The sequence below is a fragment of the Podarcis erhardii genome, assembly GCF_964252035.2.
Source record: "Podarcis erhardii genome assembly, chromosome: 3".
NCBI lineage: Eukaryota > Metazoa > Chordata > Lepidosauria > Squamata > Lacertidae > Podarcis > Podarcis erhardii.
The window spans coordinates 62,157,262-62,182,381 of NC_138507.1; the positions used below are offsets into that span (position 1 = coordinate 62,157,262).

The 25,120-nt window shown below is 47.5% G+C and overlaps 1 protein-coding gene across 2 annotated transcripts; it reads right to left on the reverse strand.

The window, feature by feature from the left end:
• Positions 1-12,141: 12,141 nt before the first annotated feature.
• OLIG3 (oligodendrocyte transcription factor 3) lies at positions 12,142-19,281 on the reverse strand. 2 transcript variants are annotated; one of them, XM_081856018.1, is made up of 3 exons: positions 19,020-19,281; positions 18,743-18,912; positions 12,142-14,620 (listed from the first exon to the last, which is right to left on the reverse strand). In XM_081856018.1, exons 2-3 carry the CDS (start codon positions 18,745-18,747, stop codon positions 13,843-13,845), a joined length of 783 nt encoding a protein of 260 aa, XP_081712144.1. In that variant the 5' UTR covers positions 18,748-18,912; positions 19,020-19,281; the 3' UTR covers positions 12,142-13,842. The 2 variants fall into 2 exon arrangements, with proteins under 2 accessions (XP_081712144.1, XP_081712143.1); XM_081856017.1 differs by lacking the exons at positions 18,743-18,912; positions 19,020-19,281 and having other exon boundaries at positions 12,142-14,795.
• Between the last annotated feature and the right edge of the window lie 5,839 nt (positions 19,282-25,120).

The following is a 25,120-nucleotide window of genomic DNA, read 5'->3' on the forward strand; positions in this document are numbered from 1 at the left end:
AGTTCTTAACCCGAGGTAATATTTCTGGGTTAGTGGAGTCTGTAACCTGAAGCGTATGTAATCTGAAGCGTATGTAACCCGAGTTACCACTGCATTTAATCAGGTGATAGCCCAAATTCAATAATATATCAGGAATGTTTTAATGTTTAAATATGGCACATCATTTAAAGTCCTGTTGATATTGATGGAAGACTTTAAGCACATGTGCAATTCTCTCACTGAATTCAACCAGAATTAAAAATGCTTTGCTGTGGATGGATGATGCACAAACTTTCCAGCATAAGTCAAACACTGAGTCTTGAAGTCATCTTGACTGCTGCTGCTATTTAGGGCAAAGGGTATGAGGATGAATTATATATGTTACCACTAGAGTTATTATCAAGAGTAAAAAAACTTATATATAACTACTACTTTGTATGTGAATTTGCAAATTTTAGATTCCATAAAGAGCATCTCTTGTGCCAGGCAGAAGGGGTAACTTTCTTGCTCATTAACTTAAATACGGCACGCAGCCAATGACATATGCCAGGTCTTCTCTCTCTCTGGCCAGAAAACTAGCTTTCTCTCTTTTTTTAAGAGTCTTAATAGCTCTCTCTTTTTTAAAGAGTCTTAATAGTCCTGAGTCTTATGATTAAGTAATGAGAGTTGGCATGCAAAGTGTCTGAAGTTCAGCTGATCTTGCATTATTTTTGTAGGTCCTGGCAGGCTATTAAGAAGAGTGTTAGAAAGTAAAATATGCAGACAAAAGGCTAAATAACATAAAACGAATGCAAACCTTATTGTAGCCATGTATGGATATGGAAAGGACCTTCCAAGCCCAGTATATGACTATGGTTAATGCATCCCACCCTGTGTGACAGCTTGCCTGACTTCCAGCTTCAGCCAGTCAGTCAAATTTATTTGTTAAAAAAACATTGGTTTGAGGCTCCACAGTGAACCCCTTGTCTATGGCCCTGCTACATGGCAAAAAAGTGTCTTCATGGCTGCATCATTAGTGTGAAAACCCACCCTGGCTAAAAAGTTAGTTCAGTTCTAAGGTGGCGATTCTGATGTTCAGCCTACGTTATCTACATTGTGCATAGATTACATGATAAAATGACCAGCCCCTTTGAGAACTGTTGTTTGAAGCATGTTATATCACAGGGAAGAGCATGGGGCTTCCACAGGAACCTTTGATGAAAGGGTTACAAATGCTCATGTTTTTTCAGGAGTAGAAAGCAGGCAGACACTGTTTAAAACATGCCCAAATAGTGCATAATTGTCTACTGTAGAATACCTGTGAATGAACATATTCAAGGAACAGTTCTGGAGGAGATGAGTTTGGAACAAGCTGCCTGTGCTCCCTTCTCATTATGAGTATTGTCCACGCAAGAGAGGAACCTGGAAATTTAATGGATTTCATAGGAACAGTATTCAGCATGTGTTTGTTTCTGCTTTTGAAACCATTAGGACTTAAATGTGAAAGCCTTGTTGTGTCCAGTGTGTATTCTCATGTATCAGGATGCAAGCTTGTTATTTAGTACATTCATATGCCACCTTTTTCTCCTGGGAGCTAAAGGTGATGTACATGGTTCTCCCCTCCCCGTTTTATCCTCAAAACAACCCTGTGCAGTAGGTTCAGCTGAGAGCTCCATGGATGATTGGGGATTTGAGCCCTGGTCTCCCAGATCATAGTCTGACACTCTAACTATTGCACCACACTGGCTATCATAATTTGTAGGTGTTATCATGTATGTGAAAAAGAAAAAAATATTAGGGGAAACTCTTAATATGAAACTATGCCACCTGAGATTGCTGGAAGATGTACAGATTTTCTCCTTTAATCTCCTTGGGATTCTGTGCAAGTCCATCATCCTAAATATCTTTCTTTAGAAAGTGCCTGTGTTCATATGGCTCAAAAGAAGAACAGAAATGAAGGGGGTGGATTTTGTTCCCCTGGGGTCTCCCATTGCCTTGAACCGAAGTGGGCGCTTGAAGCTGGAAATCGGCAGCCTCAAGTGATGCACAATAGAGACAAATCAGCAACATCATTGTCCTCTGTTCTCCGAGGAGGAGGAGAAGCACACACATCCCATTACGCCAGAGGGCCTGTGCGATTTGCCTGTGGGAACATTACAGGCCCATGACAGGCAAAATGGGATGGGGGAAACAGGGAAGCCTTATGATTTAAATATGCTTTCACTTATGGCCACACAGCCTGGAAAAAAAACACCAAATCTAAACATTTGTCTGCAGAATCAGGTGATGATTGGCTCTCTGCTGTCTCAAGGGGGGCAGGAAAATGGTTCCTGCACCTGCCACCTAATTCAGTTTAAAACCTGACACATTTACCAAGAGTGGGCTGGCATAATGAAGTCCATTCAGGCTGTCAGTGGAGTCAATAACTTATCCCCAACTGCTTTTGTTTCCGTGGCGGCAGAGCCTCTGATCAGGCTGAGGTACTTATTCAAGTAAAATTTATTTTCAATTGGAGGCCATAATACCACTGGCACAAGCCTGGCTTTGATGGAGGCTTTTGCTGGAGGCAAAACTATTGTTAAAGTTTGTGTCCATTGTCCAGGCTCTTTGATGTGTCAAAGCTGGCTTAACAAGCTGGTTAAAAACTGTTTCATATAACAGGTGTGTCCTTTGAGGACACAGGGACATTTTTCAACTGCTTTGGAAAGACTAGTTCAGCGGAAGACGACTAAAGATTTATGTGCTGATTGGTGTGATCCATTTGAGCCAACCTTCGAGCAAGAAAACAAGACGCAGCGGCTTACTTCCTCACAATGCAGTGTCCCTCTTTCTGGGAGACAATTTAGAATACATTTACCCTTGTTCAAATGAGATGGACAATTATTTGGAAGCAGCACAGTGTTAGCATGTATTTATTGATGCAATGAAATGCCCATTTGGGGTACCGAACCACAGAAACTGCTTGAAACTGATGTAAGATTGCAGCGCAGGCATAAGCGGAATGGTAATGCTAAAAAGGAATAACGAAAGGAAGGTAAACTATAAGGCAATTAGTTACACAAACATCAAAAAGTAGCTAAGGCTGGAATCCTGGGAGGAAGCTCTAGTTGACTCAATAGGACTTACTTGGAAGTAGACATACCTAGGGTTGCACATCACTCCCAGTACAGTTTGTTGGTTTAAAATGATATATTTCTGGACAGTGATGAAAGTGGGAGCTGCTGGATTTAGGTCCACTTGCTGGGCTGGACCACTTCAAACTGCAGGTGTGGGGAATGTCACAGATTTGAATGCTCCCCAAAAGGAAGAATTCACTATAGATACAGAATTAGCATGTTATGAAGACATATCTTCATCTCTATCATGCTAACTCTAGATGATCAAGAAATCTTCTCCCTGAGAAGCATTCGAAAATACTACCCCCTACCCCCCAACCCACCATGTGCAGTCTGAAGTGGCACATTCCAGCAATATTTATATCATGGCAATTATATTGCAGCTTGGCTCTTTAAAGTCCAGATCCACAGGTCAAATGAAGGCCAGCTCAGACTTCAGGCTTAGTAAAATAGCTCCTGGAAATTGGTCCAGCTCATCACAAAGCATCTCTGAGAGGTGCACAGCAAAATAATTATCATTTGAAAACAGATAAACAACAACATTTAAGTGTCCAGATATGCTTCCTGAAATAAAAATGGGTTCGCAAGCACCTTCAACTGTACAAATGATGGTGCCTACCTAATGTTAAAAGGCAGGTTTGACTTAAATTAACTGAGGCCCCTACAGGGCATTTCTGGATTTCTGCTATTTTGTGGGGAGGGTTCAGTTACATGCTGGCGATTGAAGCTGATTTGGAGCTCTTGCACAACAAACCTAAAAAGGTAAAGGTAGAGGGACCCCTGACCATTAGGTCCAGTCGCGGATGACTCTGGAGTTGTGGCGCTCATCTTGCTTTATTGGCCAAGGGAGCCAGCATCCAGCTTCCGGGTCATGTGGCCAGCATGAGTAAGCCGCTTCTGGCGAAACCAGAGCAGCACATGGAAACACTGTTTACCTTCCCGCCAGAGTGCTTCCTATTTATCTACTTGCACTTTGACATGCTTTCGAACTGCTAGGTTGGCAGGAGCAGGGACCAAGCAACAGGAGCTCACCCGGTCACGGGGATTCCAACCGCAGACCTTCTGATCAGCAAGCCCTAGGCTCTGTGGTTTATTCCCAACCAAACTCAGACTATTTGTGATGGGGAAATGCACTGGAAATTGTAGGGTAGCATTTGATTGACGCAACACCATATAACCTCCCCACAAACAATAAATAAATAGCTGGCATTGTCTAACCTCTCTGCAAACTTTGTGGGAATGAATCAGGATTCATGCTCAATAAACAGATAACTTAGAAGTGACTACTAATTCTATTCCCCCATTTATTTAAATGTTCTGAATGGAACTTTTTTTCAAGTGTGAAAACCCATGGCTTCTGTGATTGGCTTCTTCTGGGCAACACATTAAGAGAAGAAGTATGCACATGCTTAAATCTTTCCCACTGAAGTGAATGGTTCTTAAAAGTATTTAATTTTGGCTGGATTATTTGGGATTTCAGGAGATGTTGATTACACTATTTCCCCCGCCCGAGCTCTATAAGGAAGCCAAAAAGCCCTCATTTAAGCAAGAGGCCAAATATGAAAGGTGTGTGTTGTGTGCAGATGCAATTTACGCAATGTAGGGCAAGGGAGAAACGAGGCACTTCCCCAGTTCGGTGAGCACACACGATTCGGAGCCCCTTAGTTAGCAGGGGCAGCAGTCCGAAGCAAGGTCAGCACCATGGAAAGAACATCTTTAAAAAACAAACAAACCACCCAACCTATATTCAGGAGCTAGCCTCCTCTTCACGCTCCTTGTTTTCCATGCAAACCTAGATCCTTAACAGAACCAACCGCATTTTCTATATTTCAAAAAGAAAAGAAAAGTTTTTTTAAACGCATCTATCTATTGAAAAAGTTTGCAAAACAACAACAATTCAGCAACACCCAAATAACTGACCACGTAGGATAAGCACTAGCTTCATCTATGCCCGATAATACAGAAAAGATATTCGTTTGCTTATAAGGTTCCTTATCCACCCTTCACCGTAAGGTCCCAGGGCGGCTTACGGCAATACAAACAAGGCAATTAAAAACAAACGACAGAATTTTAACCGTTTATATACAATAAAAAACCCTCAAGTAAAATAAGTTCCAAGAAAAAACAGCCCAGTATAGGTTAACCAAAAGAAGAAGTGGTTGACCTATGGCAAAATGAGGGGCCACCGCGTCTTAAGCTGCTGTGATCTCGGAGACAGAGTTGGGTTTAGATCGTCTTGACGGACCCATTTCTCTCCCCTCGCTTCTCCCCACAGATAAAAGAGGGCATTAAGAGCCCACCGTGGTTGAGATTTGATTGGATCTCACTTTGCAGGCTAACAAAACATTTAAAGTATCATCATGAATTATGACAAGTAAGTAGAGAAGGGGAAACAGAGGCTCCTTTGTTTTCTTTTCTTTTGCCTCCTCCCAAAAGCAATGAATATACATATTCCTAATTTAAAATTTAGAATATTTTGCGATTACGCTACGAAAGCTGGAGCATTTAGGCAGCGTTTTAATTCGTAGTCTCTCATGTCAAGGGACTTTTTGCAGCGGGGGGGGGGCTATTTGCGAGGACGAAACCATGTTGAACAAAGAGGAATTTACTTCCCAGTAAACACGCATAAACAGGCTGTTGGGAGAATGTTACTTTGAAGCTCACCAAAACTTTCAAGAGGTTTGCACCAACTGATGGCTCAGAGAAATTGTTGAATTACACACACACCTTCCCCATTTTGAGTCCACGTTTATTTATAGTCCGGGACTGGGGATTTTCTTCAATAAATGTTTAGCATTTCAGGTTCAGACGCGAATTTCTAGCGCTTCCGTTTAACCGGGTGGGCGCTGAGCAGCCTCTGCGCATCGCGCTCGCTCTGCCTCCTGGATAGTCTCAGCTTTTCGATAGGAGCCACCAATGCCAGACGGATGGATTTTGTAGCTGCTTCGGGGTTGAGAACGCTTTGCCATCTGGTGGGACGAACTACGACCCTGCCTAGTGCAAGAGGGTAGTTTCTGCGTGGAAGAAAGAGATTCACAACAGGAGTGATGCGCCCGCGCTTGCGTATGGAGAGGGCTATTGATTTCCGAGCAGAATCGGTATCCGACGGCATTTCTTACACAGCCAATTGCAAGACGCGTAGAGCAGATCAGCCCATTTTTAGAATGGAAAACACGGGCGACGTCTCCAATGTTGGTGCCAATATGTACTGGCGCGGGGGGGGGGGCGCACGGAGGGGTCTTCAACTTCTAAAAAGATCTCATACAAAGGGAGGGCTATCCCTTACTAGCACGAGTGGGATTATATTGGCTATTGCTTGAAAGGTGAACAAGCGATGTAAAAGTTCAAACCAACCGAGCAAAGCGTCCTTTGCAAGACTGGGGAACCAAAGGACTCCAGCTCCCATCACCCCTGTCCGATGGCCAGGCAGGCTGCGGCTGGAGAAGAGTCGGGGTTGGACAAATACCCGCCTCCCCCTCTCTAGATGGAAATACATTGCCATCTACTCGTCTTCAACGAGATTCTGCGTTTTTGTAAGGAAGTTGGCGAAGACTCAAAAGTTATTCGAAACAAGGGTCTATTTTCGTGTCATCCCGCGTAGGATATTTTTTCTCTCTCCACTTTGTCTTCTGCATTCTCTAGCTGCGTGACCGAAGTCCTGTATCAATGCAGAAAGGAAGATTGCATGAGGTCCGGAGGGGGAGAGAAAAAATGTGGCAGAACCGTAAGAAAGAGGCTAAGTGACGGATGAGGATCCCCTCTTTGGCTGTGGCGCAGGGATCTCCAATATAAAATACTTTTTCTGAGTTCCTAGAGATTGAGTGGGACTTCGAAAACAGCTTCAGGGTTAAGCCCTGGCCGGCTGAGAGGCATTTGCTCCCCATCTCTTTCCTCCAGTCCTGCAGTCGAGCCCTCGAGGGCAGAGAAGGGAGATCGGGTCAGGTCCCTGCCTTGCTTCTTGAAGGGCCTCTTGCAAAGAGTGCTGCACTCGGTGGATTTTGGTCTTCAACTCAAAGTCATCTGCTCCTTTGATCCAACCAGGCATTGCTGCGGACCGGGGGCCTGGCCCTGAGATGTACACGGGCTCGCTTAACATACACGCACACGCTCTGCTTTGGAGGCGAACTTGTTTTGTAAATGGATAGGCCAGCGCTATGGGGGAATTTCCAGATCAATAATAGATCACCCAAGATTGGTCAGCACACGCTCCCTGCGTTATAGTTTGGGATAGAAAAACGAGAGAAAGTGACTCAGCGGCTCCTTTTATTTGGGGAGAGGGGCGAAAGTGTGACCTTTTTAAGGTTGGAGAGCAGATTCCAAAGGAAAAGTTGGGTATTAGCAGCGGCTCGCCCAAAAATCGAGAGCGGGATTCGTGCGCAATGTCAAAACTGAACCCAACCCAAAACGGGGAGTCCATTCCCAAAGGGCGACGGAATGTGGTTCATCCTGGCCAGCAAACGTCGCGGAGTGCTGGCCTGCTTGATCCTTTGGAACTAGACTGAAAGGCCTGGCGATCTCTCCGCCCCTCCCCCGCCCCCACCTCAGACTTAGCAGCGTGAACCCGGAGAGGATCCCCTGCCCGGCCCTGCTGCGCGCCGCGTTGTTTCCGAGCGAAGGCAAGCGGCGCCTCAAAGGGCCGAGGGAGGCTTCCCAGCTGGCGCCTCCTCCGCAGCCCGCTCGGTCCCGGACTGCGCGGATTTGCGCGGCCGCCTGTTTTGCATATGCATGGCGATTGGAGGAAGGGATCAAAAGGCGCGCGGGAGGCGCTCGTTTGCTCCCCAGGCAGGCCGCGAATGCAAAAGAGGCGAGGAGGAGCCCCGCGGGTTTGGGGTTTTTAGGGGGCGGGGAGGGGTAGAAAGCGCACTCCCATGGAAACTAGGTTCGAAACTCGCGCAAGCATTCGACAGCTCTTAGCAATAAAAATATAAAACTAGGCAGTAGGCACGATCGAACCAGGACATTCATAAGGGAGGCGTTTTGCCTCGAAGACGTAGCTGCAAAATGGTTTGGGGAGAGGAAAAATAGCTGCAGCATTGCTCACAAGCTCTCCTCCTGAAGGAGAAACGCAAAGGGAGCGAGGTCCCTCGGGGATCTCCTTTCCCGTACCTTATTTCCAGAGGCCAAGTTTGGGCAGAACTTTGGAACTGTTCGCTGTTGTTTTCTATCCGCCATCAGGTATGAGGGTGGCGCGCCCCTGAACCCCCTAACTGGTGCAGAAGGCGCAGTGAGGCAGCGCCAACTGGTCTTTGGAAAGTGCGGAAGGCTGCCTTTCTAAACAGCTCGTGCAAGTCACAGAAAGGGGTCCGAGTAGAAACGGAGGACTGTCGGTCCTTTAGACCTCTCTCTCCTCCCCCTCTGCCTTTTCTTTAGCTGCCCAATTGCTCCTGTGCGATAGCAGAAGGCGTGAGGTTTTGTACGCTGAGAAGGAAAAGTGTGCGAGGGGGGGTAAGGGAAGAAAAGCCTCAACCTTACCAGTTAACCTAGTTAGCCTTCACTGCCGAGATCGGCCTGGGATCTTGCCTAGACCCAGCTACTTTTACGCCTGCCTATGCTCAGCAGTGAGCACCATTGAGCTCAAGGCAATAAGTTCCATTGCGCTCAATGGGACTTTACTCCCTAACAAAAGCGTGTAGGGCTTTGCAAGCTTGACGACTTTCCTACGGTTCAGTTCCGAACAAAGCACGGCTGATCAACTGCGAGCATCCCACTTTGCTTTCTTTACTGAATTTGATTCCCCCCCCCCCAAAAAAAGGAGAAGCAAAGGAGCCAGAATCGAGTCTTTGCCTTAAAATCTTAGGAATTAGCAGGCACAGCGATGGTGGTGGATAGGGGGAAGTAAGATGAAAGGAAAGGCACTGAAACCACCAGAAGGATATTTTTATTTTTCATCGCATATTCCAAAACTCAAAAAAGTTGTGTGTGTGGTGCAAGTCAATGTGGAGGGACATTCTGGAGCTGAGCTCCTCGTCCACCTCGGGAGTTTTCCAATCGCCCTCAGCTCCCGGATCCGCTCATCTCCAGACTTGGCTGCGGGCAGGAGGCTTCTCTGTCAGACTCCATCCTGATCTGCAGGATTGTCACACACATCTCCAGCACGCACGCACGCACGCACACACCGTCCACAGGTCCACGCAGGGCCGCTCACGCCTGAGCATTTGGGCCGGGCCCTCTTCCACCATCACCAAATCAATAGTCCCTTTGGGTCACTGGAGAGAGTCCACACGGCATCAAATTCAGAGGCAGAAAAGCTCTGGGACTCGTGTGTGCGCTCGTGTGTGTGTCAGAGACAGACGCGGGTGGGGGTGGGCTTTGATATTTTCACCTCAATTTAACAGTCACTGCAAGCGAGTGAGCGGAAGAAGACTCCTCGTTCACACTTTTCCGCCTTCTGCTACACTTATTTAGTTATTTAATAAATTTACATCCCGCCTTGGAGACGTGGGTGGGAGCCTGCTCCCTTCACAAGAAAGCTTATCCATTGAAAAACTTACAAATCGGCGCGATTCTAAGGAAGTCTAATACAGTCCTGCATGTTTTTTGGCTAAGGAAAATGTGCTTTTTTTACATGGAGGGTGAGGGAGGAAAAGACTAGAACATAATGTTTTTATACTATGCAAAGTTGACTCAACAACATTCTCGTTTTGAGAGGGGGGTGGGCGTTGCGAGAGGGGGGGCCTTGAGATGAGAGGGAGGATATTATTTGAACACACCGCAGCCCAAGTTAAGCACTTTCGTTTCACTGATTGCAGCGGGAAAATTGGTTTTTTTTTTTTTTAATGCCTAAATCTCTATTATTGGATGCAATGGAAATTAAAACTTCTTAACTCTGCCTGCGTAAGATGTTGTCAGCTTCTAATCAACAACAAACTCCATACTTCTAGGTAATTGGGTTTCAGGAGTGCCAACTTGGTCCCATAACCATGGGTGCCGGAGGTCGTGGGTGCCATGCAGCGTGCATGGCCCTGGCACCGAAATTTGTGGGTGCCCGGCCCCTTCATGGGGAATTTTCTGGGTGCTCAAGCACCCAGGACCCCAGGGACTTGGCACCTATGGTACGTATAAAACATTTGCCGTTTAAGAAACAAATTGATTTCCCTTGGAAAGCTGCAAATGATGGGTGAAGATAATGTTTTATTTCTCCGAATGATAGTCGTTATCAAATTATTTAGTCCTACTCATTTCTCCCCTACTCATTCCCCTCATTTATTTCTCTCTTTTCAAAAACAACCCTTTCACTCACGTCTCCTCCCTTGTTATTTATATTGTTGTTTCTAAAGCGATGAATTTGGAACATCGTATCTCTCGCTGAATTATGTCTCTCGCTTTCGTTGTCGTGGAGGGCAATGCATCAACGGGAAAATGATCACCAGCCCCCTAACATACGCCTCCTTCCCTTTAAAGCTAGTAAAAAACCCCAAACCGACCAATTTTACCAACTGCAGCCTCGCTTTGAAAACCTCGGAAGGGTTCTCCTATTACAGTACTTTGAATTATAGCATTAATGTATATATATTTCTAGCTATCAATCTGGCACCACTTACTCTGGAATATAACCCCCCCCCCCAACGACTTTTAAACTATCCCAGAGAGGAAGAGGTGTCTGAATTGCACGTCCCTCTCAAGTGTTGTACGTTGTTGTGTTTTTCTTTTAACCACAGCAAAGTCAGACGTGAATTCAAAGTAAAAAATATAACCCCCCCCGCACCCATCGCAAAACACAAGCAGAAGCCCAGACGAAGTTCTCCGCAGAATGACGCAAGGCAAATCAAAGGAGAGTTTTGGTCCAGTAGCAGGAGGTCCAGGCGCAGGACAGATGGGCATTGGCTGGTGACGGGAACCAATCAAGTGAATTAAGTTCAGAGGCCATTCCCAATGTCTTCATTCTCAGCCTTCCGTGGCCAGCGGAATAAACTTCATCTCGTATGTATGTATGTATAAATTAAAAAAAACATAATCAGTGTGGCAATGAAAAATGTCAAGGCACCCACTGAATCGTATTGAATTTAGAGTTACTTGAATCGAACGGATTCATTTCTCTCGTTTGATCTTCTGAGAACAGCCCCTTAAGACTGCAGGAAGGACTAACTAACATCTCGCTTGGTTTCATTTAAGAATAAACTAGTTATTTATTCTTAAATGAAACCAATTATATATATATATATATATAGTTGCTGTGGGAGTCGGGAGGAAATCGAGTTCGACTTTTCAGTTGGCTTTGAATCAACGAGCCCCTCACTTCGGGGTTTCGTCGCCACACTTTCTTTTGGGCACAAAGAGCCCTGATTTATTCTTCCCCTTTGCTTGCTGGCGTTTGTTTTTACCAAGTCTGGCTATTGTTGTGAGTGTTGCAGTCATTTTATGCGTATTAGGAATTCATGGAGATTTCAGTCCTGTTTCAAAAGAAAAACCAACCTACGTTCCATGTCATTTGGTGCACAAAATAGGGTAGGCTAGAGTGGGAAGTTGGACCTGTTAAACCGGAAGTTAAATCGGGAAATTCTCCTAAATGTACTTTTAAATCCAAAATTCTATCTGAAGGGTTTAAATATATATATATATATATATATATATATAGAGAGAGAGAGAGAGAGAGAGAGAGAGAGAGGAGATGCTCCTCACACCTATTTGCAAATATCCCACTGATTTCACCATGTATATTGTCCTGAACTCGTTGGAGGAAAGATGAGACAGAATAATAATAATAATAATAATAATAATACTACAATGGGACTTGCTTCTAAGTAAGTGCGTCCTAGGCATAAAGCACATTCGCAATCGGATTCTATCCCCGCTTTCTCCGATTTAATACCCACCAAGTTGCTGTGGCATGCTCCCAAATAGTTTGCAAAAAATACATGAATACAGTTTTACTCAGATTTCGATTCCGTACAGCGCATTTAAGTCTCCCTCACCTTGCAAGGCTTTACCCCTTCAAAGCAGCTTTTCATTGGTTTTGAAACAAGTCCCACTCTAAACCAGCTCTCGTTTACCTCGAAGGAGGTAGAACCAAAAAGAAGAAACCCAAATCTTTTTTTGAATTATCATTTCACCGTTTTTAATTTGAAATTTTCATCCAGAAACACTGGTCCATAATAATAAATATATCGATAGTTCTCAAGAATATATAAAAAATAAAGACACGTCATCGTCTGTGAGGCCCTTCACAAAATAGTGTCAAGCAAGCGCCCAGAAAGGGGGAACGGGAAAAGAGAGAGAGAGAGAGAGAGAGAGAGAGAGAGAGAGAGAGAGAGAGAGAGAGCGGGGAAGGTCCGAGGGAGAGTCAGGGGGACGCCGAGCCCGCATGCAGGATGGGACTGACTGAAGGATGGGAGGCCGGGGAAGCGCGCATTGTCTTGGACGCGGCGGATCCGGCGTGGAAGGGTTGTCTCTAACCTAGTGCGGGGAGGTTGGACGGCTCCAGGGCAAAGCGGGGAAGCAGCAAACTGCCTCGTCTAGAGGGAAGAACATCCTGGGCTAGCACGTCGAGACTGCACTCCTAAATCCTTGTTACAAGGAAAACTGCCTTGGTGCCGTCCGAACAACCATGGTCTGGATACTAATAATAACAGCGTAGGCTCGAAGCACGCATGCAGTCGCTTGAGAGGAACGGACGCCCCGTTGGAAAATTAAAAGGGTTCCTGTACCTGCCCCAGCGTAACTTTTTTTTTTTTTAAAAAAAGTCACTTTCAGTCCGATTCAAAAGCCAGTTTGCTGAGTTTAGCCAATTAGTCTCCCCGGGTTACTATTATTTTCAAAGGGTTTATGTTCCCAGCATAAAATGCCTTGGTTTGTGGATCGGACCGTTCGTCGTCTAAACTCCCCTAGCCCAGAAGACATTGGAAATAAGCGTCAGTGGATATAAACCCCATTCAGCCTCCGCTAAGAAGCTCCAGTTACTGCAGATTCTACGCGCGCACCCCACCCTTAAATAAAGGAGACACCCCTCTTTTCTCGGGAGGAAGCCCCGCTGGTTTGAAAGGGACTTAATCCAAAGTAAGTCCTCTTACTTTGTCTAACTCTTGTAGTTGCACTGACCTGCACTGCTTGACTCAGAAGTCCTGATGAAGTTTGCACAGGATTGCAAACTTCACTAGGATCCTGGCCACTGTTTTTTAAAACGAGCTTACTTTCAAATTAGCCCCCACACTCTTCAGCTCCAGGAATGACCCTTCCACGCTTTCCTAGACGGCGAAATCGTTGCGAACCGCAATCCAACCAAGCAAGCGACCGCTTCTGCGGCTGTGAACAAGTACAATGGAGAGAGAGAGAGAGAGACATCTCTTCTCCCGCCCCCATCCGTTTTCAAGCACTTATTTACATTCTCGTTCCCTCCCCTCTCCCTATTTCCTGAATTGACAGGGATTTTAAAAGAAAAAGAAATCACAGGAAAAACAAAACACCCAGAATCCAACCAAAAAGGTTACCTTGCAAGGTCCTTTGCCCCTAAACACACACACACGTCCCCCTGGTTACAGCAAATGAAGTTTGGAGACAGCATCAGACCGGACGAGGGAGGAAGGGAGGAAGAGAGAGAGAGAGAGAGGGAAGGGAAAACAGGAGTTGGAGGAGGAGAATCAAGCATGCGACGACACCGCGGGACCTCTGGGCTGCTTCACCTTCTCGAGTCCTTCCGGCTTGCGCCCCCCCCCCCCGTGGCTTCCCGGGCAGCGAGAGGTTTTCCGAGGGGGCGGGCGGTGGTCTTCGCTAGACCCTCCCGCGGGCGGGCGAGAGACTTGGCCAAGGCCCCCTCTGAGAGGCGGCGGCGAGTTCACTTCAGCAGGTCCTTGGCTTCTGTGGAGATCCGGGCCAGGCTGGCCGTCGTGGTGAGAGCCGAGAGGTGCGGCGGCGGGGGCATCTGGCAGATGCTGCAGGGACAAGGCAAGCCGGCCCAGTGCTGGAAGCCCCCTCCCAGCTGCAGGGCCGGCGGCGCCGGGGGGGTCTTGAGCAGCGAGTGCGGCGGCCGGATGGCGCCGATGGCCGGCAGGGAAGCCGAGAGCGGCGACGGGTTGCCCCCCGAGGACAAGGCGCCGCCCAGGATGGGGTGCACAGGGTGCACGGCGCCCGGCGGGTGGGGCGGGTGCCCGGCGGAGTGCGCCACCGTCCCGCAGTGGAAGGCCGAGTGGTGGCCGCCGTAGATCTCGCCCACCAGCCGCTTCATCTCCTCCAGGGAGCTGGTGAGCATCAGGATGTAGTTGCGCGCCAGCAGCAGCGTGGCGATCTTGGAGAGCTTGCGCACCGACGGCCCGTGCGCATAAGGCATCACCTCGCGGAGCCCGTCCATGGCCAGGTTGAGGTCGTGCATCCGCTTGCGCTCGCGCCCGTTGATCTTCAGCCGCAGCTGCTGCAGGTCCTGCTCCGACAGCTGCTTCTTGATCTTGTACTTGCTGCTCTCGCTCGACGAGCCCTTGGAGCCGGCCCGAGAGAGGCCCTCGCCCGGCCCGCGCTGGCCCACCTCGCTCTGCGTCGACGAGACCGAGTGGTGGTGGTGATGGTGGTGGTGGTGATGGTCCCGCAGGTACATTTCCTCCATGTCTGGCGAGGAGGCTCTGCTGGAAAGAGAGCTGGAGTCAGAATTCATGGTCTGGCTGCAGGGGCCGGGAAGGTGCAAGAAGGGGCTTCCCCGCTCGAGGGGAAGGAGGAAGAGGAGGAGGAATGGCAAGCAGGCAGGCAGGAGGCCACCAAGCTCTTCTGCCAACGAGAATGAAAGTGGTGGAGACAGAGGAGGAGATCCCCCTTCCCCGCCTCTCTCTCTCTCCCTCTCCCCTCCCTCTCCAGGAGAGCTGCTGGCTTCGTGTGCGTGCGGCTGCGCGCCTGAGCTCGCTCTAAGGCTGCCTTGCCAGCCGAGGGGCTTTTTATAGAGCCGCGGGCGAGCCAGAGAGACAAAAGGCGCCCTCCTGCCTCGAAGGGGCTTGTTCGGGATGACGCGCCATTCTTCAGCGGGGCGCGCTTGGACAGCCCCGTTTAGCAAGGACCCCGCTTCGCAGGCATTGTGCGCCGGAGCCTCCCGCGGACCCCTCAGCCCAGGGACCTGCGGGAGTCCCGGAGACGGCAGCCCCGCCCCGCCGGGGACGGACAGCGCGCACAGCCTGCGCTCGCTTTGGCCTCTCTTCCTCGACGGGCCGGGAGGAGGCTGGAACCCTCGTCGGGGCTTAAGGGCGGGGGCATTTTGATCCTCCCTCTTGGTATGTGTCAAATAAATAGGGGTGGGTGGGTTAGGAAGTGGAGGAGGGGAGAGAGACACGATCCAACATGCCGGGAGCTGGGCTTTCCAAATCCCCGCAGCTCCGAGCTTAGGGAGGCGCTCGTGCTCCTTTAAGCAACGTCGGGTTTTGTCCGTCCTCTGCATGTTTACTAAGAAGCAAGTCCCGTTAGAAGTACTTTTGAGTAAACGACGTGTAGAGAAGAGGCGGGGAAATCTTACTCCGAAGTAGCCTCCGAGGGGTTTCCATGAGGTTTGGGGGAACACTCTGAAGCTACTCAGGAGAAAGTGGGCTTTATGATGCCACTCCTCGGTCTCGGTTCGCTGCCCGGCAGAATCAGTGGCGCTCGATGGGGTTAGCTATCCCCTCGCGGGAACAAACGAATATCGTTTGCAGTTGAATCCTATGCGTGCTTACTCATAAGCAATTCCTTGTGAGTTCAGGGCGGCTTGCTCCTAGGTAAGTGGAGATAGGACTGCAGTCTTAATTGAAATGTGCATCAGACTGCTGTCCCCGAAGCTCATCCCCTCTTCCCAGTGCATTTAAAGGGGCTGTTTTTATTTGGACTGGGTTGCTGTTTACCCCTACTGTCGGTTTCAAAGGCAAGCGTGCCTCGGTACTGTCCAATCGACGTGTGAATGCTTTCGTTTACTCTATAAAAATGTAGGCCATGTTCCTGAATAACTCACTTTTCGAAATAATTTATCCCGCCCCCACGTCTCTTAATACCTCTGGCCTGTCCAGAGACTGTAGACAAGGGCTTTACTGATGCATAAATTTATTTTATTATTATTATTATGAACTATAAACGCGGCGGTTCGCAGACTATATTTTTGTTGTTTTTCTGTTTAAAATATTGGAGTTTTGCCTGACATCTCCATGGACTTTTCAATTCTTTTATCATTTCTCGAAGTTATGTTGAGCTTGTTTATTTGGTTGGACGGAAAAAACAGGGATAACTTGCTTCCCAAGTGAGCGCGGATATATATTGAGATCTCCCCAATATCTCTGAAAACTTTCAGTCTTAAAATATGATGCAGACTGCGTAGATTCAATGGAGAGTATAGTTTCGAGTATTGCGCTTAGCTTAGTCCATTTACTGGGAAGCAAATTTTATTGATTCTCTGGGATTTAACCTTCAAATGAATCTGGTTTTTTCAGATCAGTTTATGAGTCTGCAGGAAATGGCTCACAGATGAAACTGGACTCCGTTCCGTTCGCATTCCTTTGGCTCACACTGTGTTCGTTTCTTTCTATCTTGCGGAAATATGCAGAAGGCATCCTAAACGGCGCAACAACTCCGTGTGGGTGTCTGTGTGCGCGTGCGCGTGCATGTGAACAAGTGATCCCCAAGTAAGCAAAAAAGAAGCCGCCTCTGCCATACGTCACCAAGGGGGACAACATTCTGCAAAGCGGAGGCAGCACAGAAACGATTATACCCAATATAATGTGCACCCAAATTTGTTTCAAATTTCCCTTGGTCAGGCAGGGTAAAGCAGGCAGGGTAAAGCAGCGTAGTACTCCTAAAACGATTGACCACCCCGACCCCTAAATATGTGAACTTGGAAGTAAATGCCACTGAGTTCAAAATGCCTGAATCCAAACTAGAATTTTTACCATGACCCCAGTTCTCCCCTGCGCACTTACTGGGACCAAACCAAATTGAGAGGCAACTGCGGCGGTTATTTCCCATTTGCCTATTGTTGAGCGAGGGAAGTCCCATTTGGTTCAGGATAACTGACCTGTGAGCTTAACCAGGATTATTGCGGGAGGCAGACGTCTGCTGTGAGGGGGGGGGGGCGCAAATAATTGAGTACTTTCAATGCTTTCCAATAGTATTTGTGGATCTAACCCCCAGGTAACTCTAGAGCTCACAGTGACGTTTACTATGCTCGTTTACTGGAAAATCCGGCCCGCTGAGATTGATGGCGCATCTCCTGCCCCAAGAAATAGGCACGGAATGAGGACCTTAGCATGGAGTCTGAAGCAGCCCCCATTTGGCACTCAGGGCCACTGCGTGGATGCCCTCCTGCAGGCAGAGGCGGGGTTCAGTCTTGGCCTTGGGCTTGGAATTCCCGGGACTAAGTGTGCCTTTGCAGCACATCCTTTCATAGAATTCTGGGCACTGTGGTTTAAACCTCACAGTTACCATTCTCAGCAGCTCTTAAGAAACTTCAGTGCCCAGAATTCTTTGAGGGGGGAAATGTGCTTCGACTGTGCTTCAAAGTTATAGCGTGTGTAGGATGCCCAGATCTCGTTCAATGTGAGTTGGATCACCGCGCCAGAAAAGCCAGGGACTTTGGCAACTGCTTCGGTGGTGAAACCGTGCGAGAATTTGTTGGGCAGAGGGCCTAGGAGGAAGCATGCGAGGGCCGGCGGGGAGAAGGCTTGGGAAATGGTTGAGGGCAGGCCAAAGGGATGCGCCTTTGACTGTTGGGGCAACTAGTTGACAATCTCGCTTGTCATGGGAAAGGGTTGAATGACAGAGGGTCAGCGACTGGAAAAGGAAGGCGCACGCGCGCCTCAGCTTCTGGAGACCTGTCAAGAGAAGTTTGCTCCGGAGCGAAGACACGCGATAGCTGCTCCGGGTCTTGGAGATGGTGCTGGACGGCTTGCAGTTTGTTTGCCAGCTGATTTGCGTATGGGTAAATCCGTCAAACATACGTCCAGAAGTTTGCTCGGCCTTTATTGGTGGGTTTTCTTCGATCCAGGCGCGCGCACTCCTCGATCGTGTGAACTCAGGAAGCCAGCACGCACGGAAAGTAGTTGCGCGCCTGAGCCTTCCCACCTTCCGGCACTCGAATGGCGCTCAGAGCGCGTGGCCACTCTCTAAATCGAGAGGGACCTGCGCTTCCAGGGAAGTTTGCCTGGGGAAGAGGGGGGTGCCGCCTTCGCAGCACCTGCTCCCCCCAAAGCACTCGCAGGCATAAAGGATCCCTCTCCAGCGGAGCTCTACCAGGGAAGGGGGAAAAAGATATTTTTAAATACTTTATAGAAAGAAAGAAAGAAAGAAAGAAAGAAAGAAAGAAAGAAAGAAAGAAAGAAAGAAAGAACGGAAGGTAGGTTGGTTTTTGGAAATAACCAGACTCAAAAATAATATCGATCTTCCGCATTCCCTCCCTTAAGTCCCTGAGATGGAGGAAATCCCCAAACCAAGTGACGGAACTGGAAGCGAGGCTGCCTGGAGCAATGGAAGCTTTTAAAATAGTGAAGCCAAACTAATATTTAGAGGTTCCTTAATCCCAGAGCATTTGCTCCAAGCAGACCTACTTCATTTTAGCATCATCTCCGATGATGTTAAGAGATCTGTGCTACCGTCCTCCGCATGTTTTCTTGGGAGTAAACGCCACTAAGCTCAGTGGATCTTACTTCTGAATAGATATGCAGAGGCTAAAGCGACAAGTTAACCTCAACGCTTTTCCATACAGTACTTTTATTCCCGCATCCCCACACGGAGCCCAGTCTTACCCCATCTCGGCGAAGATGAGGTTCGAAGCCAAAGGCTCGACCTGGAAGCGATGTCACTTTTCCAAAGCCTCCGAGTTGACAGCACTTCGGTCCTTTCCTGGGCGCGATTCCTTGCACGAGAACCCCAGAAGTACCGATGGAAGCCGGTGGCGAGGTCTCCTCGCTTTACTCTGAAGAATGCATTTTAAAAAATATTAATAGCATTATTAATAATAGCGTAATTGTTATTTTTTTTCTAAATCGGAACTATTTTAAAAGGAAAGAAAGGAAGTCTGACCATCCTGATGAACACCGGCAGCTGTCCAGAGAGCTCCTCCGTCGGAATGAACGACATTCACTGCCAAGGCGACTTAAGGACGACGTTTGGAGGAGGTGAGTGAAGCCTTTCCCTGGCCCCGTGACGAGTAAGCGGGACTGCCCATCGCCTTCAAGTCGCCTCCCGGGTCGGAGCCCTCTGCTGGATCCTCTGCGAACCGAGCAGTCCCGGACCGCCCGAGCACGACTTTCCTACGGATTTCTCCTGCGGCAACTGCTTCATGGGGCAGGAAACGCCTCTCCCAGCCCGCCCCACTCCTGCATCGCGCGACTGCTGACCCTCGGTGGGAAACTGAGAGACCCCGAATGGAGGTCTTCATAGAATCGTAGCGTTGGAAGGGATCCGAGGGTCATCTAGTCTAACCCCCCTGCAACGCAGGAATCTTTTGCCCAACGTGGGGCTCGAACCTACAACCATGAGATTAAGAGTCTCGTGCTCAATCAGTTGAGCTGCTAGAGGGAAAAAGTCTAGCAAAGCACGGCGTGTGGAGAGCTCCCCTCTCCCCGCTCAAAAGGAACGGCCCAGTTGGGGGTGAAGAGGAAAGGGAGATCAGGCACTCGTTCCATATGGATGAAAAAACACTTTTTGCATGCTATGGGGCATTCTCCCCGCCCCCCAATGCGTCCGATGGCTGAGCTGTAATTCCGAAACCAAGTCCCGCTCTCTGAGCCGCAACTGTTCCCAAAAACATGGCCTGAAACGCTCGGCAACATTTTGCAACTTTTACACCCCATTCCAGCTCTGAAGCCTTGTCACCAACGCAGCAGCGACCCGGTGAAGCTGGGTCCTTCCCCCCTGTTCTTCATTGGCGGAGAGCCACGTTTAGTCCACACGGAAGAAGGTGGTGGTTTTTTAAAAATATTTCACTTTGGACCGGCACTTGGATAAAGCTGCCTGGAAACCAGAAGTTTTACAGCAGGCTTCCTCAACCTCGGCCCTCCAGATGTTTTTGGCCTACAACTCCCATGATCCCTAGCTAGCAGGACCAGTGGTCAGGGGTGATGGGAATTGTAGTCTCAAAACATCTGGAGGGCCGAGGTTGAGGAAGCCTGATTTACAGGATTGTCTACTGTATTGCCATGTCTATACGGAGCGTGTAACATCTAGCTACTTTAAAATGTCTGATCGTGTGTGTGTGTGAATGTGCATGCGTGCGCGCGCACACATTTTTTGGAACTCCAAAATACACACTGCATCATTCCTTACACAAGGTAACATAATCTCGACATAGGGCTACAAAATGGCGAGGACCCAACCAGCTTACCAGAAAAGTTAAAAGAGTGACCAGAACATTTGGTAATGGAGACACCTCTTCCTTCTTAACTGCTCCCTGGTGACTAAAGCATGCTAGTCATCGGGTATAGCGCGCAGTTCTTCCTACATTTAAAAGGAGCCCCTTCATTTTCCTTCTTAGACAGCTGTCCCCTCTGCGCCCTCACCTGGGAGCGAGCCCCATTTAAACCTTGCAGCCCCACTCCTCGTTCCTCTGCCACTCAGTCTCAGCCTAACCTACCTCACAGGGTTGCTGGGTGGTTAAATCAGGAGGAGAACTACCTATGCTACATTGAGCTCATGGGAGGAATAAAGGTGGGCTATAAATGCCATCAATAAATCCATATCCTAAAGAATCTGGTTCCAAAGCAGACCAGCGCTTGGCCGTTGGAGAGGCTGGGTCTCTGTCCTGAAGTGATCCCCTTGACTTCCGTGCACAAGCGCCGGGCCCCCTTCCTTGGTGGAACCCCCTAGGCCGGACAGCCTGGGGGCAGGGAAGGAACAGTCCTGTATTTTCTCCCTTTGCTAACAAGGCAGCAGCAATCCCGAGTCTTAAAACCTTCCTCAAGGCGATCATAGGGCGATGCATCACGCAACTGCTCCACCTATTAGTATTTATTAAATTTGTATACCGCCCTTCACCCGTAGATCTCAGGGCGGTTCACAACATAAAAATACAATAGGAACCCCCCCCCCTGCAAAATGCATAATAAAAATAAGAAAAACAAACCAATTACCCCACCACAAACACCGGCCCAGCTGCTTACCCCGGAGCAAATCCCCTTGTATTGCGCGGGTTTTACTTGCATGCAAATGGACACACCCACAAGGGCTCGGCATTCAGTCATTGTGCTCTGGAGAGGCGCGCCTTGTGGCAGGCAGGCGGACTCTGCGGGACCCCATGTCTTCACAGGAACATAGGGATCTGCCTAAGTACTCAGTCAGGCCACGGCCCACCCGGCTCAGTATTGTCTACAACGAGTGGCAACGGGTGTCTAGGGTTCAGGAGGCCAGGAGGTCCCCCTCCTGCCCTACCTGGAGACGATGGAGGCAGAACCTGGGACATCCTGTGCGCAACGTTTTACGCCGCGATCCTTGACGTATTTACTAGGAAGTGAGTCCTGCTGTGTTCAAGAGGATTGACTTCCAGGTCTGTGTGCAAAGGATTGCACCTTTCGGGTCTCTCCGTCCCCCACCCTCCCACTCGCGATGAGCGTCGAGACGCTGTATTTCGATTTTAAGAAGGAACCGCTGGTGGAGCGCGGCTGGATGTGGACCTGATGCTCCCTGTCGGGTTTGTGATGCTCATATAAAACAAACGCAATGCCTCAGGTGTCACCAAGGCAGACCGTTTCCCAACTGCAACATGAAAGAAACTACTTTGAGGTTCTCCTTGTTTGTGCCATGTGAGAGATGATGTTAATGTGGAGGAGAAATCAAATACCACGCGCTACTCAAAGTAGAATTTATATTTCCCTGACAGCCTATGCATTTCACTGGCCTATGCATGACTACTAAGTGGTTAATCCCCTGTCCGCTGGTTTGCTGATGGTGATGATGATGATGATGATATCTCACCTTTCCTCTTTTCTCCTCGATACAACCCTGCGAGGTAGCCCAAGACAGGGGGGCTGGCAACAAGGTAAAAACGCTCATGTTAGAGTGGGAATCTGAACCCTGGTCTACCAGATCCCAAGTCCTAGTCAAACACTCTAACCACTATACCACACTGCCTCTCAAGTACATGTGCACTGCAGTCAGCCCCATATAAGAACAAGCAGATTCAAGCCAAATAAACAGTATGGATGTATTATAGTCTGGTGCAGATTGCAATGGAACAGATATCAAAGGAAGGGTGTTTTGGATTGATGTTATCACTGCCAGTTGCATGCGCATTACAGGCACAGGAAATGCAAAATGATTTAAACTCGTGGAAAAAAACTAACTTTTTTTTTGGGGGGGGGAGTGATGCTAAGACTGAAGGTGCCTTTAGCAGGTCACGTCATACATTACAATTTCCAGGGGCACATGGCAGATATCAAGTGGGGGCAAGAATCCCATCTCCCTAGCCCACATACCTGTTTCAAGGGTTTGGTAAGAAACACAAAATGTTGACCAGACACATTTGTTTTACAGGTGGGGGCCATGTGCTCCATACAGTTCAGCACTTTTATTTCCTATTGCAAACCAACGGACCTCATTTAAGCATGTCCCTGCCTCTCTTACTAAAATTATGGCACTTGCATGTCAGACTTCAGCTGGATTTTGTATGTACATACATTTTGTATGTACCCTTGCAAATGTAATATGGAAAATGGGTGGGGAAAAAGAAAAAATAGAATGAACACCTATTGTTTAATATAAATTATTATAGCCCTTGCTAACATAAACTGTTAATATGTTGCAGAATTCATCCCAGAAAGTTGATTAAGTCTCTATAATTAAAAGAACAACAACAGAGTACATACAATCTGTTCAAGCAATTTAACAATGAGAAGAGTTTCCCCCGTATCTGTTCCTCATGCTGGAAATGCATTTCTTAAACAAAAGTCACATTGATTTGGAGTAGACCTTTCATGGACATAGGCTGAGGATGAACCTAAATAGCCCAGAATAATCTATATAAGATTATCTTAAATGGCAATATTTTTTCCTAATGGGACAAGTCTTGTTAATTAACAATATACGAGTGCTATTTGTTAGAGTGCTATTTGTTTATGTCAGGAACATTTATGAGTGAGTAACAAGGAGTGGGACAGAAGCCTACATTTGCACACAATTAATTTTATTATTATTTTATTATTACAATTTATTTCTATACCACATTTTAGCCCAAATATCCGCAAACTAGCAGGCAGCATATTAAAATAAAATATGCAATGGAGTACAATAAAATGCCATAAATCCATCAGCAAGCAAAACAGCAAAATCATGAAGGTGGAAGGCCACAAGGAAGCCTCCCAATGGTAGAGGATGAAAGGGTATTCTCATCCCTCACACTTGATATCCATTCAGGCTGCAATCCATGTTGATGCCCCATTGAATTTAATGGGATTTACTTCTGAGTAACAAGATTAGAATTGCAGCTCACCCTAGTCTCCTAAAGCTGATGTAGCAAATATTTTTTTACCCATCTTAGTATCTTTAAAGAAGACTGACTGTAAATAAACAAAGGGATCAGGTGTCAATGACTCGTGTTCACCTGATGTCTGGTTCGAATGGGAAATCAAGGTTTATGAAGCCCCAATGAACTGGGAAACTGGTAAGATTTCCCACCAAGTGATCTGAAAGCTCCAACCACGATGGAAAGCTCTCTCACACTTCTTACTCTTTCAACAGAATTATAATTTAGAGGGGAAGTAAACATTGCATTTGAATCAACCCCCCAGTAGTTTGATTGGCAAGATAGAGAGCTTCAGATTCAAGAAAGCGAGATCCCTGGCAAGGGGTGGGTGGGTTGAAGGGACAGGGGGCCATGCAGCGTTTGGAAAACAGAAGTTGCTCTTTTCCAAACCACAGCTGGTTCACTCACCCCTTTGGAACCACATTTTCCATCAAAGGAGAATGCCCGTTTGATGAAGAGCAGAAATCATGGCTGACGAGGACAGAACTGGCTCGAAACATTTTCAAACAGCCTTGAATGCAAGGATGCGAGAGTGTCTCTGAATAGCAGAAGCTGCTGAAGTGCTAATTATGAGAATATATAGGAAATGTAATTTGTTGGCAGAAGTGGAAGTTTAATTTTAATGATGCATAAACAGCATGGCTGGTTAGGACCAGCAAGATTCATTATATAGTTCCATTTTGGCAGTCTTTGAGAGTGAAACACGTGAACGTCTATAGGCAGCAATTGCTGACTTGATTTTTACTAAGAGATTGTGTTCCAGCTGGAAAACACGTCTCTAATATCAGACTCCTGGTTCTTAGTTTTTTATATGTTTGATATGGTTCACCTTCTGTGCTTAATAGGGAGGTACAGTTTTGCAGTAGCAAGGGGTCTGGCTCTAGCTGAAAACCCAGAATGTTATCCTTACACTGAGCATATAAAAAGACTGTGTCAGTATTATGAGGCAGATCCACAGACTTCAGTCTTTTTCAGAGTCCAGGTAGACATTATGGGAGAAATGAGCTGCCCTTGCACTCATTCTCCCTCTCCTGCTGGTAGGTAGTCAAACACAGCATGCGACATGTCATCATCTTACCATATGTTGCACTCCCAAAATGATAACAGTTATGTAAGCAGTGCACTCTGATATGATGTCACACCGCCCTCTGCTTTCACAAGTGACACAGAATTCAGCTGCATATTTCTTGTATGCCTTCCCCAAACTGGTGGCTTCCAGATGTTCTAGATTACGACTCCTATCAGCCCAAGTCAACATGGCCATTGGTCAGGGAAGTTACAACTGGATGTTATAAGGCTGAGGAAGGCTGGTATACTTAGAACCCCATGGTGCATGTTTAGAAGCAACATATAAAATGAAACCAACATGGCAGTTATAAATCAAGGGTTAATTTCATTGGAGTGAAACACTTTAAAGGCCATTTCAGCAGAAAGTCACAAATGTCACTGAAATCAATGGTAGTAAATTTTGGCCAGATTACATCATCATGTCCCACTGTTTCCAACTTAACTGAACATTGGATTATGTCACCGAAAGCGACTTCTTCAGAAAGAAGGCATTTTGCAAGGCTGATTCCACAAGTTTTATGTGGGACTGTGTTAGTGTCAGAAATACCAGGAGTGCCAACTTGAATAAAATATTGGGGGGCCCGAGTAAGCCCTGCCC

What these genes read in the sequence shown, in the direction of transcription:
- OLIG3 (XM_081856017.1), bottom strand. Translation starts at nt 14,652, where the DNA reads ATGAATTCTGACTCCAGCTCTCTTTCCAGCAGAGCCTCCTCGCCAGAC.